The sequence below is a fragment of the Salvelinus namaycush genome, chromosome 19 (genome assembly GCF_016432855.1).
Source record: "Salvelinus namaycush isolate Seneca chromosome 19, SaNama_1.0, whole genome shotgun sequence".
Taxonomy (NCBI): Eukaryota; Metazoa; Chordata; class Actinopteri; order Salmoniformes; family Salmonidae; genus Salvelinus; species Salvelinus namaycush.
The window spans coordinates 28222825-28242141 of record NC_052325.1 but is presented as its reverse complement, the minus strand read 5'-3'; the positions used below and the strand labels follow the sequence as shown (position 1 = coordinate 28242141).

Sequence of the window (19317 nt, the reverse complement as noted above, 5' to 3'; positions counted from 1 at the left end):
CCACAAACCCATATCAGATTACCAGTCAAAGATAAATTAAAGATAGAATTGCATTATTAATATACATTCCATCAATCATTGATGCATAACCATGTCATCATGGTATGTATTGATATTTATAATGTGGTGTCGACCATTTCATTGGAACACATTTGTCCCTCATTAAAAGTGTAATAATAACTGAATGCACTGAGGATATATGTATGATACATTTCAGGCTCTTGACACCACTAGTTTAGATGGCTCCTGTTACCTAATCCATCTCAATGAAGTGTGCTTTCGGGGGTTGGTTATTTTGCTCAGTGCTAAACATTTGATTCAGCATTGCCAGAATATTCCATTGAAAGAAGTGTAACAAACATTGCCATAAAATCTCTCTCTCTAATAATTAGCCCTTGAAATAGGACACTCCCAGTATTTGGCTCCAGGTAGACAATTGTATTGAAGACATTGCCTACAAGTCCCAGAGTACTTTGCTTTTTTGTGCATCCTGCCATCAGTGTCAACATACTTTTCCGGTTAGATTTAACTCTGTTGAAAAACACACATCACCACATAGTGTTCCCACAAATGTACATTTGAAAGGGAACGTGTCGTCTTGGTAAGTACCACTTTTGTTTGTTTGTTTTTAATGTAAAGTAAAGCCCAATATTACACCAAAGAAGGTTAGTAAACTAGCTAGCAGACAAGCTAGCACATCGGCTCTGTGTATCTATCGCCATGGTAACGGGCTCGTGCTGTCCTGGCGTTTTGGCAGCTGATTTTGTGGGTATCATCTGATCCATCCTATTCCCAACCAATGACAGGAATAGTGCTATCACCCGCCATCACGTCTTGCTATAAATAAATGTGTCGTGGTGAATTAAGCATATGAAATCCAAACCATTCTCGTGTGTGTGAAATTGCATTATACAAGTTCATGCACTTAGAGGTCTCATTTTCTGAGAACACACAAGGATGATTTGTAAATGTGTGACGATAGCTGTGTGTTTTCAAAACCCCTAAGTTTCTCCCACTGTTTCCTCAGGTGTGGTGTTATGAACCAGTATGAGGTGGTCCATCAGATTGGAGAGGGGGCATTTGGGAAGGCCTTCTTGGCCCTGGACAGGGACAGAGACTGGGGTGGTGAGAGCCAGTGCGTGGTCAAAGAGATCAACCTCAGAAAGGTACCAACCATAGACTTATCTGTGATGCTCATCAAATCATAACCAAGCCTCTACACAACCGACTGCATTGTTTTAACCAGTAGGCCAGAAATTTGTTATGAGAATTTCCATCCCCTTTTTTGTTGCAATGTCATTCATAGATGTCACCTATGGAAAAGGAAGCATCCAAAAAGGAAGTAATTCTGCTTGCAAAGATGAAGCATCCAAATATCGTCACCTTTTTCAAATCATTTCAGGGTTTGTATTCAGTCAATATGTCTGTCTGTGTGTGTGTGTGTGTGTGTGTGTGTGTGTGTGTGTGTGTGTGTGTGTGTGTGCATACATGCGTTCGTGCTTGCTTGTGTGTGATGTTGATCAGTTTATCCTGTCTGAAACAGAGAGCACTAAACTTTACATAGTGATGGAGTACTGTGATGGAGGAGATCTGATGAAGAAGATCAGTATGCAAAGAGGGGTTATGTTTACTGAGGAGCAGGTACAGACACACACACACCACAGGAGGTTGGTGGCACCTTAATTGGGTAGGACTGGCTCATGATAATGGCTGGAGCGGAATGAGTGGAATTGTATCAAATACATCAAACACATGGTTTCCATGTGTTGGATGCCATTCCATTAGTGCCATTCCAGACATTATTATGAGCTGTACTCCACTGAGACACACACACACACACACACACACACACACACACACACACACACACACACACACACACACACACACACACACACACACACACAGGGTTCAAGGAAAGACTCATGTAAACTATTTTGTTCCCACTCAGATAGTGGATTGGTTTGTACAGATCTGTTTGGGACTGAAGCACATCCATGACAGGAAGGTTTTGCACAGAGACATCAAAGCACAGGTATTAAACAGCTGTCATAGTCAGACAAAAGCCACATAGATATCAAAGCACAGGTACCACTTATAACAACTTGATCTACTCTGATCATTGTTTTGTTTTTGTATTGCTTTCCTCTAGAATATATTCCTTACCAAGAAGGGGATGAAAGCCAAGCTGGGAGACTTTGGCATTGCAAGAATGTTAAACAAGTGAGTTTCTATGATAGTGGCAGAAGACTCACAGCCAGGAAAGAGACTACTGGTATTTTCTCCATAACAGCTGCTGATTACAGAGAGCTAGGACATGTTCCAACCATGTTATTAACATTCCACATTGCCCCAACCATACTGTTACATTGTGTATTACCACTCATGTATATTTATGTTCTGATGAATGTGATTGGCTAGTACCATGGAGCTTGCCAGGACCTGTGTTGGGACGCCATATTACCTGTCTCCTGAGATCTGTGACAACAGACCGTACAATAACAAAACGTATGTACCAAATTATCCTCCCTTCTTTTTATTACTCTCTCTCTCTCACTCTATCTATCGATGTCTTTCTCTCTTATTCACACACAGCCTCCCACTGGACACAGACGTCAGTTCAACGTCTAGTTTTGATTTACATTTGTTGGAGTTGTCAACTAACATGAATTCAACATGAAATCAACAACAAAAAATCACCATGCTGTTGGATTTAGGTAAAAAATTGTGTGAAAAAAATATGAAATCCAGTTAGTTTGTCATCACATAGCTTTTTTGGGTTGAAATGATGTGGAAACAACGTTGATTCATCCAGTGTCTTGGCCTGCAAAAGTAAAAGCCAAAATGTCAGTGTTGTGTTTTGGTGAAATGAGCTACTGTAACTCTACCTAGCACACCCACAAGATTTCCTGTTATGCTGTTATGAGTTTAGACAACCCAAAAATAGACCCTGTGTTACTTTCTACCAATAACATATGTCGGCGGTGTCTAATATGGTGATATGTTACCTGATGAGACACTGACTGACTGTGGGGAGAAGTTAACACATTTATTCAGTATATGGACATAACTGTTGTGTTGCAAACACCTTGCTCCATCTGAACAATCAAAACATTGTGTGACATAACGTATTTCATGTTGGAACTTGTGTGTTTGTGTAAACAGTGAAGCAAGCAGACAGGACTGTAGAGCATTAGCTAGCTGCCTGATCAATCAGCCATGTGGCTGCAACAACGCCACAATATTTTCCATCATACTCTCATTCTGGCTAGTCTGAAATGGGTGTCCTCCCTCCATTAATAGGCGCACATACACATACACACTTAGTCTAGGCAGCTATTGTTCTGCTTTCTAGAACTGGGCTGTTTTGACACTAGCTGGGATAGAGAGGGCGCTCCCTGAGTTTCACTGTCATTTATGTGTCATTTCCCCTCTATTAGCTCATCATATATATCAGTAACTGCCATCCACCATTACCACAGTTGCAAAGTATCCTTGTGCATTTTATAATGATTGCTCTTATATTCAACAACAATCTTTGACTGGTTCTCTCTGTTCCTCAGGGATATATGGTCTCTGGGCTGTGTCCTGTATGAGCTCTGCACCCTCAGACATCCAGTAAGCACTGCTACAAACACACGAATGCACACACATATGCACATGCAATTCAAAGCCACACTATCTCAATAGTATTTCTCTCCACCTGCAGTTTGAGGGCAACAGCCTGAGGCAGCTGGTAGTGAAGATCTGTAGGGGGCGCTATAACCCAGTCTCCACCCGCTACTCCTACGACCTGCGCCTGCTGGTCACTCAGCTGTTCAAGGTCAGCCCGCGAGACCGGCCCTCCGTCAACTCTGTCCTCAAACGGCCCTTCCTGGAGAAACACATCAGCAAACACCTGGACCCCCAGGTAACTACTAGGGTACCAAGAAAGGGACTGGAGGCTCGGCCGGTAACCTTTCTATACGTTCCCCCTTAGGCTTAGATAATTATAAACAAAGGGGTGACTTTCTGTTTACAGAAATTAACATTGAAATCTTTTTGGGTTGAAACGGTTAAACAAAACTTGCACAACCCAAATGTCCTAACTACTCACACTTTGTAGAAGTCTTGTGACTTCTTGTCAAGAACAGATATTATTAGCTTGCATGTTTGTGTGTGTGTGTTTTTGGTTTTACTATCCTTGTGGGGACCAGAAGTCCTCACAAGGATAATAAAACAAGGAACATTATGCCAGTCCCCTCAAGAAAACATATTTTAGCCTTAGGGGTTAGGTTTATGGTTAAGGTTACAATTAGGGTTACAATTAGGGTTAGGAGTTAAGGGTTTGGGGTTAAGGTTAGGTTAAGGACTAGGGAAAATAGGATTTTGAATGGGAATCAATTGTTTGGTCCCCACAAGGATAGTAAAACAAACATGTACAGTGTGTGTGTGTTATTGTATTATTGTGTTAACTTCAGGATGTCCTGTGCTGTTTCCTTACTCTGTTCTGGGTGTTTCTAGGTCATTGAGGAGGAATTCAGCCACACAGTGCTGCACAGAAAGAGAGCTGCAGGCCCACTGCCTAGAGTGCGGGCCGCACCAGTACAGATCACCGGTACACACGCTTAAGGGACATAAGCGAAAAGATTGTATTGCTGTATTTCTGTCTGAGTCCAAACATCCCTTTAACATAATCATTAGCTTTTCTCAGAATGGTTTCAGCCACACATTACCCAACAACAAAGTTTCCTACTTAAATAGGCTTGGCTCATAGGCTTGGCTTCACAGTAGCTGTGATGAAATGTTGTCAGTTACACCACCTGGTGGTTAGGGTCATAGCATTCTCTCCAACATCTGTTCATCGTCATCAGAATACATTCACTAAAACTCTTGGCCTCAAAACCAGTTGCACAGAACTGAACTGTGAGCACAGTTCAAAGATTCCTGGGCATGAAATGTAACTGACGTCAGCCGTGTCTCTCATTCTCAGAGTACAATCATCTGGTGAATGGCAATAGATGTTGTCATTCTATTAGGAAGCATGCCAGTGCTGATGTCAATTCTGGCACCTGTATTGTTATGGTACCATTATAGCAACATTGGCTTGTCTGGGTATGCCAACTCAACATCACAATGATGTCAAATCAAATCAAATTTTATTTGTCACATGCGCCGAATACAACACCTTACAGTGAAATGCTTACTGAATAGCCCTTAACCAACAATGCTTTAAGAAGATTTTAAGAAAATAAGTGTTAAGTAAAAAATAGAAAATAAAAAACAAAAGTAACAATTAATCAAACAGAAGCAGTAAAATAATAATAGCGAGCCTACAGTTGAAGTCGGAAGTTTACATACACTTAGGTTGGAGTCATTAAAACTATGTTTTTCAACCACTCCACACATTTCTTGTTAACAAAATATAGTTTTGGCAAGTCGGTTAGGACATCTACTTTGTGCACGACACAAGTCATTTTTACAACAATTGTTTACAGACAGATTATTTCACATATAATTCACTGTATCACAATTCCAGTGAATCAGAAGTTTACATACACTAAGTTGACTGTGCCTTTAAACAGCTTGGAAAATTCCAGAAAATTATGTCATGGCTTTAGAAGCTTCTGATAGGCTAATTGACATCATTTGAGTCAATTGGAGGTCTACCTGTGGATGTATTTCAAGGCCTACCTTCAAACTCAGTGCCTCTTTGCTTGACATCATGGGAAAATCAAAAGAAATCAGCCAAGACCTCAGAATTTCTTTCTCCAAATGCCTGAAGGTACCATGCTCATCTGTACAAACAATAGTACGCAAGTATAAACACCATGGGACCACGCAACTGTCATACCGCTTAGGAAGAAGACGCGTTCTGTCTCCTAGAGATGAACGCACTTTGGTGCGAAAAGTGCAAATCAATCCCAGAACAACAGGAAAGGACCTTGTGAAGATGCTGGAGAAAACAGGTACAAAATTATCGATATCCACAGTAAAACGAGTCATATATCGACATAACCTGAAAGGCCGCTCAGCATGGAAGAAGCCCCTGCTCCAAAACCGCCATAAAAAAAGCCAGACTACGGTTTGCAACTGCACATGGGGACAAAGATTGTACTTTTTGGTCTGATGAAACAAAAATAGTACTGTTTGGCCATAATGACCATCGTTATGTTTGGAGGAAAAAGGGGGAGGCTTGAAAGCTGAAAAACACCATCCCAACCATGAAGCACGAGGGTGGCAGCATCATTTTGTGGGGGTGCTTTGCTGCAGGAGGGACTGGTGCACTTCACAAAATAGATGGCGGCATGAGGGAGGACAATTATGTGGATATTTTGAAGCAACATCTCAAGACCTCAGTCAGGAAGTTAAAGCTTGGTCGCAAATGGGTCTTCCAAATGGACAATGACCCCAAGGATACTTCCAAAGTTGTAGCAAAATGGCTTAAGTACAACAAAGTCAAGGTATTGGAGTGGCCATCACAAAGCCCTGACCTCAATCCCATAGAAAATTTGTGGGCAGAACTGAAAAAGTGTGTGCAAGCAAGGAGGCCTACAAACCTGACTCAGTTACACCAGCTCTGTCAGGAGGAATGGGCCAAAATTCACATAGCTTATTGTGCTAAGTTTGTGGAAGGCTACCCAAAATGTTTGACCCAAGTTAAACAATTTAAAGGCAATGCTACCAAATACTATTGAGTGTATGTAAACTTCTGACCAACTGGGAATGTGATGAAAGAAATAAAAGCTGAAATAAATCATTTTCTCTACTATTATTCTGACATTTCACATTCTTAAACTAAAGCGGTGATCCTAACTGACCTAAGACAGGGAATCTTTACTAGGATTAAATGTCAGGAATTGTGAAAAACTGAGTTTAAATGTATTTGGCTAAGGTGTATGTAAACTTCCGACTTCAACTGTATATACAGGGGGTACCGGTACAGAGTCAATGTGCGGGGGCACCGGATGGTCGAGGTAATTGAGGTAATATGTACATGTAGGTAAAGTGAATATGCATAGATAATAACCAGAGAGTAGCAGCAGCGTAAAAAAAGGGGTTTGGGTAGCCCTTTGATTAGCTGTTCAGGAGTCTTATGGCTTGGGGGTAGAAGCTGTTTAGAAGCCTTTTTGATCTAGATTTGGCGCTCCGGTACCGCTTGCCGTGCGGTAGCAGAGAGAACAGTCTATGACTAGGGTGGTTGGAGTCTTTGACCATTTTTATGGGCCTTCCTCAGACACCGCCTGGTATAGAGGTCCTGGATGGCAGGAAGCTTGGCACCAGAGATGTACTGGGCCGTATGTACTTCCCTCTGTAGTGCTTTGCGGTCGGAGGCCGAGCAGTTGTCATACCAGGCAGTGATGCAACCAGTCAGGATGCTCTCGATGGTGCAGCTGTAGAACCTTTTGAGGATCTGAGGACCCATGCCGAATCTTCTCAGTCTGCTGAGGGGAAATAGGTTTTGTCGTGCCCTCTTCATGACTGTTTTAGTGTGTTTGGACCATGATAGTTTGTTGGTGATGTGGACACCAAGGAACTTGAATCTCTCATCCTGCTCCAATACAGCCCTGTCGATAAGAATGGGAGCGTGCTTTGTCCTCCTTTTCCTGTAGTCCACAATCATCTCCTTTGTCTTGATTACGTTGAGGGAGAGTTGTTGTCCTGGCACCACACGGCCAGGTCTCTGACCTCCTCCCTATAGGCTGTTTCATCATTGTCGGTGATCAGGCCTACCACTGTTGTGTCATCGGCAAACTTGATGATGGTGTTGGAGTCATGCCTGGCCATGCAGTCACAAGTGAACAGGGAGTACAGGAGGGGACTGACCATGCACCCCTGAGGGGCCCCCGTGTTGAGTATCAGCGTGGTGGATGTGTTGTTACCTACCCTTACCACCTGGGGGCGGCCCGTCAGGAAGTCTAGGATCCAGTTGCAGAGGGAAATGTTTAGTCCCAGGGTCCTTAGCTTAGTGATGAGCTTTGAGGGCACTATGGTGTTGAACGCTGATCTGTAGTCAATGAATAGCTATCTCACATAGGTGTTGCTTTTGTTCAGGTGGGGAAGGGCAGTGTTGAGTGCAATAGAGATTGCATCATCTGTGGATCTGTTGGGGCGGTATGCAAATTGGAGTGGGTCTAGGGTTTCTGGGATAATGGTGTTGATGTTAGCCATGACCAGCCTTTTAAAGCACTTCATGGCTACAGACTTGAGTGCTACCTGTCGGTATTCATTTAGGCAGGTTGCCTTAGTGTTCTTGAGCACAGGGACTATGGTGGTCTGCTTGAAACATGTTGGTATTACAGACTCAGTCAGGGACAGGTTGAAAATGTTAGTGAAGGCACTTGCCAGTTAGTCAGCGCATGCTGGGAGTACACATCCTGGTAATCCGTCTGGCCCTGCGGCCTTGTGGATGTTGACCTGTTTAAAGGTCTTCCTCACATTGGCTACAGAGAGAGTGATCACACGGTGTTACTTGCCTCGAAGCGAGCATAAAAGTAATTTAACTCTTCTGGTAGGATCGTGTCACTGGGAAGCCCGCGGCTGTGCTTCTCTTTGTAGTCTGTAATGGTTTAGCAAGCCCTACCACATCCGACGAGAATCGGAGCCAGTGTATTACGATTCAATCTTAGTCCTGTATTGACGCTTTGCCTGCTTAATGGGTCGTCGGAGGGCATAGCAGGATTTCTTATAGGCTTCCGGGTTAGAGTTCCGCTCCTTGAAAGCGGCAGCTCTACCCTTTAGCTCAGTTCGGATATTGCCTGTAATCCATGGCTTCTGGTTGGGTTATGTACGTACGGTCACTGTGGAGACGAGGTCGTCGATGCACTTATTGATGAAGCCAGTGACTGATGTGGTGTACTCAATGACATCGGGGGAATCCCGGGAACACATTCCAGTCTGTGATAGCAAAACAGTCCTGTAGCTTGTGATATTTCATCACAATGATTTACCTCCTATCTGTTAGCTGCATACTGTATGTATCTCCTTTTTAATTCATCCTCTGTTGGGTCCAGAAATAGTCCCCAAAGCCAGAGTCTCAGAGAGGCCTCCTCCTCGGTCGAAGCCTGGGCCCTCGGTGAAGAAACCGCCCCCCAAACCAGATTGGAAACCCCCTACCAGAGTCATGCCACAGCACAAAGTAACTCACCTGTCTAAAGACCAACTATATCAGTTACTCCTACAGTAGCCTACTATTGTATAACAGCTACAACATGAAAGCATGTTCCTAGAACTGTACCACTGAAATTCCATTTTATCTTGTTCCATCTTATCTTTTGGGTTTATGTTTTGTTCATCAGCCGTTTCATCCACGAGCAGCACAGATTAGGGTTCCAGTGGCCAGACAGTACGGTCAACAGAACCCCAGGTGGGACGGTCAGGCTGAAGTCAACCCTTACGACCACCACTATGCCCAGCTGGACGCCATCCAGAGGAGATACTCTCCTCTACCTCCTCGTCCTCCTCTTCCCTCCTGTCATCCTCCGGTGGTTCAGGAGAGACCTGTGGAGCGCTATGATGACAGAGAGAATCACCCAGAACCTTATCAATTGTGAGTGTTCAGTCAAGCATAACCATAATTATAGAATAATGACGTGTTCTTCAAACCTGGTCCTTGCGAGATACAGGGTTTGCAGGCGTTTGTTAATTTGTGTGTGTTCGGCCTTCAGGGTGGCTGCTGCTCATGATGAATACCGCCAGAGGAGACAGGAGGCCAACCAGTACAAGCTGAGGGCAGAGAAACAGCTGGTGGGTCTCAGGCTGTATTATGCTGAAACAGCCAGCTGTTTGCTGGCTTCTGTTAAATACTAGAAAAACTGGATATGCTGCTGATGTATTGTAACTGTAATATCTGTAAATATGAACCCTGGCCCTTCCCTTTTTCACCCCCAGGGCCTGCGGCCCTCCACAGCAGACACTGAGCATTACAGACAGCCTGAGCAGGACCAGGGGGCAGGGCGACCTGCACATCCACCCACACCTCACGACAGGAGGCAGGATGGGCAGCAGGTAAGACGGAACGGCAGGAGAAGGTGCAGAAAAGTGAATACGTGATTTATTGTTTATTTGTCAAACATTCAGGTTCATGTCTATATGTATAGGAGTATCTACGGAAGTTGCAGCACATCAGACAGCAATATTATAATGAGATGAGAGATATCAGAATGAGAGCTGATGCTGAGGTAAACACAACAACATACTGACATAAAGGTTTCTCTGTCATTCCCTATGCCCTACCATTCTTTATCACAACCACGTGCTATCTGCATAACACCACTGCACCTTTCTAATACCATTCTCACTGTACCAAACACAGATTTTTCCAGAATTTAAGTCTATATAATGTCATTGATATTAACAGAACAGACATATCTTTTCAGCCCCAGCCACAAGTGAAACCAGGCACATACCTGGTAGAGAAGCCCAGACACATAGAGCCACCAACACATAGTGGAGACCAGGACAGAGACAGACCCCAACCTGACCAGGTAAGACCAGGGGCTTATTGCGAACATTCACATAGAAATGGATTGTGTTAAACAGAAGTCTCTCACAATAAATAATAATTTCAGGCCTGTATCTTAAATTTCTATCTGCAACATTTAGGACATTGAAGGAGCCCTGAGACAGATCAGGCAGGAGAACAGACTGGAGAGGAGAGAGCTACAGAAGAAGCACAAAGACAAGAAAGCTATCATGTTTGAGATCAAGTTAAATGACGAAAGGATTCAAGAGGATGAAGACAAAGAAAAAGAGGAGAAGAGGGATGAGGTGAGAATAGAGGAGGACAAAAAGGAAGACGAGAAAGAGGTAAAAGATGACATGTTACCATGTTGCCTAAGTGAGTATGTTCATTTCAACGTGGTGTGTGGTGTAGGACAATGGTGGGGCTCTCAAGCATCTCACCGTTTACCCGGTGTGTGTGTCTGTGTCTGTCTGTGTGTCTGTCTGTGTGTCTGTCTGTGTGTCTGTCTGTCTGTCTGTCTGTCTGTCTGTCTGTCTGTCTGTCTGTCTGTCTGTCTGTCTGTCTGTCTGTCTGTCTGTCTGTGAGTGAGGTGGACCCACTGAACCAGACCCTGAGCTTCCAGGCAGGGGAGGACCTGAGGCACAGGGATTGGTCCGGGGCAGGATTGGGGGCAGGGCAGGATGAAGGCACCCCCAGGTCTGAGGTGAGGAAGGGGTGGGGCCAGGCAGCACCACAGACCCTACTGGATGCCCTGGCTGAGATGGACGTGTCATCAGTGTGTACCACCATGGCTGTGCCTGAACTGGGTGAGTGGAAGGGACACAATGGAAGAATCTGAATTGCATACTCCTCGCGTCCTCTCTCCTTGCCTCCTTCTCAAAACCCATTGGATGAGAAAGCCAGCGGTCCTCCAATGGGTTTTGAAGCGGCCAGGACCAATACCTCCTCTGTCCTCTCTCCTTCGTGTCCCAGAAACCAATAAGTGGTCAAGGAGAGTGTCAATTCGTTAGTAGGCGAACCGAGGAGTATGCTACCCTCCTCAATTACCTACTTCGCCAAAGGATCCACAAGAGTATCCTCCCAGCGGCAAGTGCGGATGTGTTTTTTAATCCGCCACACCCCCTTTAAATCAGCTGTTTTCTTGCAGGAGGAAAACTTAAACATTTAAAAACTATACGCTACTTATCCTTTAATCTATAAAATGTCTTGAACAACTAACTTAAATAGTTTTACGAATGTACACATTTATTTTGGAATTTCACCCTGTATATGGAATTTGCCTGATGACATGTGATTGGAGAAGGAGTCTAACTTCATACAAGTGCATTTTTGTCCACTTTCCCTCTCCTTGCCGCCTCTCCTCAAGAGAGGACGCAGGAGTTTAAAAAAAACAATTACCCTTGGTGTCAGTGTTCAGCAGGGTCAGTACTGTACTCTCTTCCTTCCCCCAGGTGACGCTGCAGATCTCGAGGGGAAGGCAATAGGGGAGAGGAGACAGTGGGGAGAGGGTCCCCCCAACACCCTGCTCCATGCTTTGGGCCAGGCTGAGCTAACCTCCACCCTGGACTCCGTAATGCCAGGTCAGACTCTCTTAGACTTGACCCCAGGGTTTTAGATTGATAGGGAGAATCTCGATTGTATACTCATCGCGTCCTCTCGAAAGTCACATGGACGGGACCTCTGGCTTTGGGTTTTGAGAAGGAGAGGATGCGAGGAGTATGCAATTGAGATTCTCCCCAGGTCTAGGATTCTCAAATACAAGAGCACAGCAATTAGACACCTTTCCTCTTAGAACCATTGACTGAGAAAGACCGCGCCAAGGAGCAGGAGGAAGAGGGAGCTGAAACAAAGGAAAAAGCGGAGGAGAATAAAGACTCAGATGTGGAGATGGACGAGGAGCGTCTAGAGCCCAGGTCGGATGATGACGACACGTGAGTGTGACACTGGTCTGATGCTGACAATGTGCTTGTGTTACTAGGCCAACCTTTATGACATTTCATTCTTCCTACATTTTTCAATCTCTCCTTCCTCAGGAACTTTGAGGAGTCTGAAGATGAGCTGAGAGAGGAGGTGGCAGAGTCAATGATGAACCTTTTTATAACAGATGGAGTAGTGGGGGAAATAGAGTTACAGTCAGGAAACTGTAGATCTCCAGCAAATACACCCTGTGATACCTCCATAGAGGGTAAACCCTCTCAGACTCAAGCTGCAGGGTGTGAGACTCTGGCAGAGCAACCAAGGGATACCCAGGTTTCAGACAAGGACTGTGAGGCCAATAAGAAGCAATATCCAGAAAATTAGTTTTATTATTTAGATTTAAGTGAAACGATGACAAGGACCTTGTTAATGGATTCCTTTCTACAAAAAACAGCAAGTTTGAGTAAGCTGTCTTTATAATTTCAGCAACATAACTTGCATATATTTTTTTCTTGGCTATAGACGTCACAGGAGGTTGGTGGCACCTTAATTGGGGAGGAAGGCATGGTAGTGGCTTGAGTAGATTGTATCAAATACATGGTTTTGCGCCGCTGCAGCCTTCACTGCAAACCTGTGGCAAGAATAGGTATCACTTGGCCCAAACTTGAACCTAGTAGACCTGTCTTACATTTTTCTAAACTGCAGGTTAGTTTGGTGCTACCTATTCTTGCCACAGGTTAACAGTATAACGTAAGCAGGCAGACAAGTATTTGGGTGTTGAAAATGTTTCAGTATTGTTGTTACATGGAGCAACTTCTAAAGACTAAATCCAAATAATAAAATACAACAAGGTTGAATTTTTTTATTCAGACATGAAAAATACATGTACTTTTCCAAAAGAAAACATTGTTTGCACATTAAATCAGTAACATTTGAGCCATGGTCCCTTACAGAGAAGGCGGAGGAAAAAATAAATAAAAAATAGCACAATGATATTTGGTCATTCTTCGCAGCTGACACCAGTACAGAAACCTCTATTCAGGATCAAATGCTTTTTGAGTGTAAATGTATAAATAGAATGTCCACCACATCACTGTAACTCTATCAAGACAGAGCAGGTAAGATAAGCATTCTTATTTATTCATATTAATAAAGCCAGCAAAGCCCCGATAGACCATAAGCGAGACAACATTCTCGGCCAATCAGGCCTGTGAGTGCTGCAGAGGGGAGGGGCTTCAGTCTGAGGTGGGAGTGATTGGTCTTCCTTCTTCGCTGCTGTGTTCCCATCAGAGGTTCCATGGAAGACAGGAAGCTAGAGTCAAACTCATGGTTTGAGAAACCGTGTACGGACCGCCGGGAGTTCCGCCGGATCTTCATCGTGCCGCCAACGACAGGGTCAGGATGGTCTCCATGGCAGTGGCGTAGCTGTCCTCGCTGTCGGCCAGGAAGTCCACCCTCGTAGGGAACCACGATGTCCAGCTTGGGGTAGCCGGACTTGTGAACCAGGAGTCCCTGCAGCCATATATTCTACGACACCTGAGACAAGAGAGGAGGCAGAGTAGGGACAGGGATCACGAGTTTGGCATTTACAATACTTGTCTAAAAGATAAGATGGTAGAGATAAGATTAATACCTAAGCCACAATGCTCGTTCCACATAGTCTGCACGCCAATGGTGCCATCCATCAGCTCCCTCTTTAGCTCCTCAAAGGAAGCGTTGAGTTTAAACTCCACCCTGTCAGTCACACACAGCTCCTGGCACAACCCCTTAGCATCAACACTATCCTCATCCTCCTGGTTATGGCAGCAACCAATCAACACCAGTCTGAGACTCCAGCCCTCCCGGGCCCGCCCCTTTCCTCTCCAGAAGCTTCTGAAATGCCCTTATCTGTAGCCGGTAGTCTTTTTCTGGTCAGAACTGACCCACGGACACTATCGAATGGCACTTCCTGTCTCTGATAACCTCCCCTTTCACCTCGTCCTCCAATGGCATGTCAATGAAGAAACGGACGTCACAGGGCAGGTAGATCATGCCGGTGCGGCTGGAGATGCGCCACAGAGCCGGGATGTGGCCCAGTGTCCAGGTTGAGTTGACCATGACGACATCGCTGCAGGAGCCAGCTAGGCCGTAGATCAGAACGAAGGCACAGTAGTACATCACCTTAACCGTACTAAGGACAGGGTTAGTAGAGATGTAGTCTGCATTGTTGAACCTGTAGGGATTGTAGGAGGGAGTGGATGATTACAAATACTGCAGAGGAAAATCAATTTGATAACCAGGCCTATAACAAAGACACACTATTAAAGAGCACATTATCTTCAGTATCACAATTAATAACAATATCAATATGCTTTATGTAATTAAAATACAGTACTGACCTGGGGTTCCACTCACCACAGAAAGCATGTTACGTTTTTTTTTTTTTTTTTTTACAGGAACAGTGCACATTAATCAACGTTTCAGTAAAAGTGCCGGTTTTAGCCAGCCGGCTAATTTTCAACCGCAGTCCCATGGCAGGTTATTGTCAGTACTGACGGTGGGGAAGTGCACATAGCTGCCCACCCTGCATCCTCCCAGGTAGCGGAAGATAGGCAGAGTGAAGGCATAGCCCATGAAGTCCAAATAAGAGGTCTGGTATAAAGGATGTGAGGGCTTCCCAGCCCAGGCACATGGTGTCCATGCTCTGCCCCAGCAGGGTGAAGTGGGGGTAGGAGCTAGCCTCAAGCAAGAGACGGTTCTTCAGGAATATGAAAGTCACTGGACGAGACAGCCTGATGTTGAATCATTGTCGTGGCACCCTCCAGAATCTATTCCCCCGTGACACCTTGGTCACCGGTGTACACAACAACAGAGATGTTTGGGTATCTACAGGAGGGAAGACACAACTCAACATATCAGGAGATGAAGTAATGGAAAACACAGGTTATGAAGCTCATGAGCACTCTATGAATGCATTGAAATCTAAAAATAGGCTCAGACAGTGTAAACCTGCCTATCCTGAAGTGCTCTGAGGGCACACGCTCCCCGCGGAAAGAGGCCACCGTTGGGGAACTGTCCTGAGCCAGGCGTGTTTTCCGACTCCTCTGCAGCCACATTCGGACACCCATGGCCAGTAGAAACAAGCAGCGTCAGCACCAAGTTCAGACACACGCATGGCAGCACCATGGCCCATACTAATCTGTTAAAAGACAGGAAGAAATATACTACTAGCGATAACACCATGGTGGCTGACTGACTGGTTCTCAGTAGCTAGCTAACTATGAATTTAACAATGTTATGTCGATACAATGAACTCCGATTTTAAAATGTATTTTCTTAGTCATAGATATGGCTACTAGCTAGCTATGACTGTCACTTGTTCTTTCTTCATATAGCCAGTTTCTGTTGGCAATAACTGTAAGGTTAAGATAACTACGATCTGCATTTACTACGACAGGTGTTAGAAACAAAGCAACATAATTTATTTATTGATTATTACCTGATGAAGTCGCATGAGCACAGAGACAGATGATCATGGCCAGCCATCTTGACAACACAAACTTTGACACCGGAAGTATTTGTAGCGCTGTCTTTTGAGGTGCGTGTATGTGATTGGTCCATATTTAGTCGTTTACATAGGATGTCAGAATTAAAGCTACACGCTGTTTGATGGCTAAAATATGCATTGGTGGAAAAAGTACCCAATTGTCATTCTTGAGTAAAAGTAAAGATACCTTATTATTAGAAAATTACTAAAGTAAAAGTGAAAGTCACCCAATAATATACTACTTGAGTAAAAGTCTAAAAGTATTTGGTTTTAAATATACTTAGTATCAAAGTAAATGTAATTGCTAAAATATACTTAAGTATCAAAAGTAAAAGTACAAGTATAAATCAAATTCCTTATATTAAGGAAACCAGATGGCACAATTTTCTTGTTTTTTTATTCACGGATAGCATGGGGCACACTCCAACACTCAAGACATAATTTACAAATGAAGCATTTGTGTTTAGTGAGTCCGCCAGATAAGAGGATGAACAGGGATGTTCTCTTGAGTGTGTGAATTGGACCATTTTCCAGTCCTCCTAAGCATTCAAAATGTAACAAGGGCTTTTGGGTGTCAAGGAAAATGTATGGAGTAAAAAGTATATCATTTTCTTTAGGAATGTAGTGAAGTGAAAGTAAAAGTTGTCAAAAATATAAATAGTAAAGTAAAGTACAGAAAACTACTAAAGTAGTATTTTCAAGTATTGTTATTTAAGTACTTTACACCACTGAAAATATGCAGTTGAACACAACTAACTAGTATTCAGAAGAAATCAATTTAAAAAATACTAAACTAGAATTTAGAGACTTTGTTTTTAATTTGAGGTCAATGGACATTTTAAAGACATTAAAAGTGCCATAATAGTGTGACTGTTCACATACACTTGCTGTGCAAGATACATGTTATTCAGACAACTACTCAGACAACTACTCAAGGCTACATAAAGAGAATGACACCAGTACTGGGAATGTTCAAATTTAGCACAAGATTAGTGCTGATGACTTAGATGAGCGATAGAGGTCTTTGGCTATTCAGGCCAAGATACAGTAGCCTCAGTATTGGTTCCTTCATAGTCATGTTAGTTGTTCACTATTGTGAGTTGTGTCTTTTCTCCATACAGAAGACTCGAGAGACTCTTGGTCTGGTTCTTGAAGTTCCAGTAGCAGGCTGGGGTGCAGGCAAATAAGATGAAGGGCACCCTGTGTAGTCCAAATATGTTGTAGCACGGCCAGATCACCTTGAGTCCAGGTCCGTACATAGAACCCCTACAGCAGTCACATACACTCACCCTGGCAACACAAAAAAACACACACACACACACGCACACACCCACTACGACACAAGTCACCCCTTTAACCTCTTTAAAGCATGGCCTTTAGCTATTATAATGTACTTGATCAGTTGTATCTGACCAGGGCTGTGTGTACCTGCTGAGGGCTAGCTGTGCCTCAGTGGGCAAGCTGGCATAGCGCAGGCAGGGGTCTGTGAGAGAAAGGGCCATAGTGGCCGAGTGTTGCGGCTCTTGGAGGGAGTTCCGGGTGCAGCTCTTCCAGAAGTAGGGGTGCATGTAGTTGTTGGACATCCTGAGCTGTGTGAGGGAGAGGCGCAGGGCACCACAGGGCAGACCAGGCAACTGGTTCCCCCTACACATTCAGGTACTCCAGAGTCCTGCAGCCAGAGGTGTTCTGGTACAATAATAACACAAGGTGGGTACTATACAAAGGTGTTGAAATGGGTGAGTTACCCCCACACAATGTAAGATCTTGGGAAAAGCTCTATATTATGGTCTTTGCAACCTTACTGCCTTCGCTGGACTGTACCTGAGTTTTCTGATGCCATTGGTTAGGGATGAGAGAAGGTTGTAGGAGACATCTATAAACTGCAGAGAGGGTAGCCGGTATAGTCTGTAGGTAGGACAAACAGCACAGGACTCAGATCTGGGACACTGACAGACTTCTGACAGCAGGTTATGTTTATAACACTGTGTATAACAGGTTCCCAACACTGTAGCGCCCCATTGTGGCTCTTACTTAGATGGCAGGGAGGTGTTCTTGCAGAAGGACATGATAAAGGTCTTGAGCCTGGTGAGTCTGTGGATGCCGGTATGAATCTCCTCTATGGGGCAGTCTCTCATCTTCAGCACCTCCAACTGTGTGAGCTCATACACCTGTTTAAAGAGAGTGGGGGAAATACATATTTGGCTATATACATACTTCCCATAGACATGGAAGTTGTCTTGCCATGGAATTGCAGTACCATTTTGTGACATGCTTTCAGAAGACCCTTTTCAGATAAATAGGCTCTAAAATAAGCCCCCGTAATTCGGTATGACATGCTTGTGGTTTGTCTCAGTTCACAAGGCATCTCACTTCCACTGGGAAGATAGTGAGGTCATTAAAGGACAGGTTAAGATACAGCAGGTTCTGGTCCAGAGGAGCTAGATCAGGAAGCAGGGCGATGATGTGGGCCCGAGAAACACACTGTGAATCCCTCCGTCAAGGTTCAGAGAGAAAGAGAAGCTCTAGCTCACATATTCCTCTTCTATTTCCTGTTATGCTATATTTGAGTGATAGTCGTTTTATTTCCTTTTAATGTTAGGTCGGTCGAACAAAGGATGTTTGTGTTTCTGTCACTCTCTCAATTATGCTGCAAAGCCTCAAAGGCAACAAAGGCATAAGGAATAAATAATAATATATAAATAATTGCCAAAGGACACACACCCACAAAAACATACAGTCAACAACACACAGCACATTCAGGGTGAATGCCTTGCCCCCCTCTTTCAGACAGTCGAGTATGGCAGCTCAGATGGGCTGATGGCCTCTCCAGAGTGCCTGAACAGGGAGTGGGTCTGCCGAAAGTCCCGGAAGTGCTTGGGCTTCAGAGTTCAGGATTACCTCCATTCCTGCTCAAATGAAAAGTGGATTCATTTTCTACAAGAAATTCTGAGCTTGGCTTGGTACAAACAACTCATCAAATCAAGCTTTATTTATACAGCACCTTTCAGACAAGGAATGCAACGTAATGTGCTACACAGGAAAATAAAAACTGAAATATTTACAATACAACAAACATGAAAAAAAAAACAATAACAAATCAAAACTGAACGACTAAAAAGCACCATAAGGAAAGGCACCACTAAAAAGTGTGTTTTAAGAGGGTTGTTTATGTAGTGTTGGTTATGGTATAGTAAGTGAGAAGGCAAACATGTTCTTGCCTGGGGGTATACGTTTTCCTGCTTCTGAACATATTGTCTTTCCCCTGGTGGTACCCAGATCTCCACAGACCTCTGCTCAGACCTGCAGGTCTTGTCTCCCTGACAGCTCCACCGACACATCTGAGCCTGCACCTCCATACGGATCAATGCTGTCAGTTTTAATCAGATAACACAACAAATACTAAGACACACACAATACGCATGAAGAAACA

The 19317-nt window shown here is 44.0% G+C and overlaps 1 protein-coding gene and 1 pseudogene across 1 annotated transcript; one reads left to right on the top strand and one right to left on the bottom strand.

Annotated features, from left to right (window-relative positions):
* Positions 1-1037: 1037 nt before the first annotated feature.
* LOC120063964 (serine/threonine-protein kinase Nek5-like) lies at positions 1038-13513 on the top strand. Its single transcript, XM_039014274.1, has 20 exons — positions 1038-1166; positions 1307-1403; positions 1544-1641; positions 1952-2035; positions 2153-2223; positions 2422-2508; positions 3564-3618; positions 3710-3910; positions 4504-4584; positions 8945-9118; positions 9279-9529; positions 9648-9726; positions 9871-9987; positions 10080-10160; positions 10359-10466; positions 10585-10749; positions 11034-11250; positions 11896-12024; positions 12237-12375; positions 12478-13513. Exons 1-20 carry the CDS (start codon positions 1038-1040, stop codon positions 12743-12745), a joined length of 2631 nt encoding a protein of 876 aa, XP_038870202.1. The 3' UTR covers positions 12746-13513.
* LOC120064280 lies at positions 13204-15901 on the bottom strand (annotated as a pseudogene).
* Positions 15902-19317: the final 3416 nt, after the last annotated feature.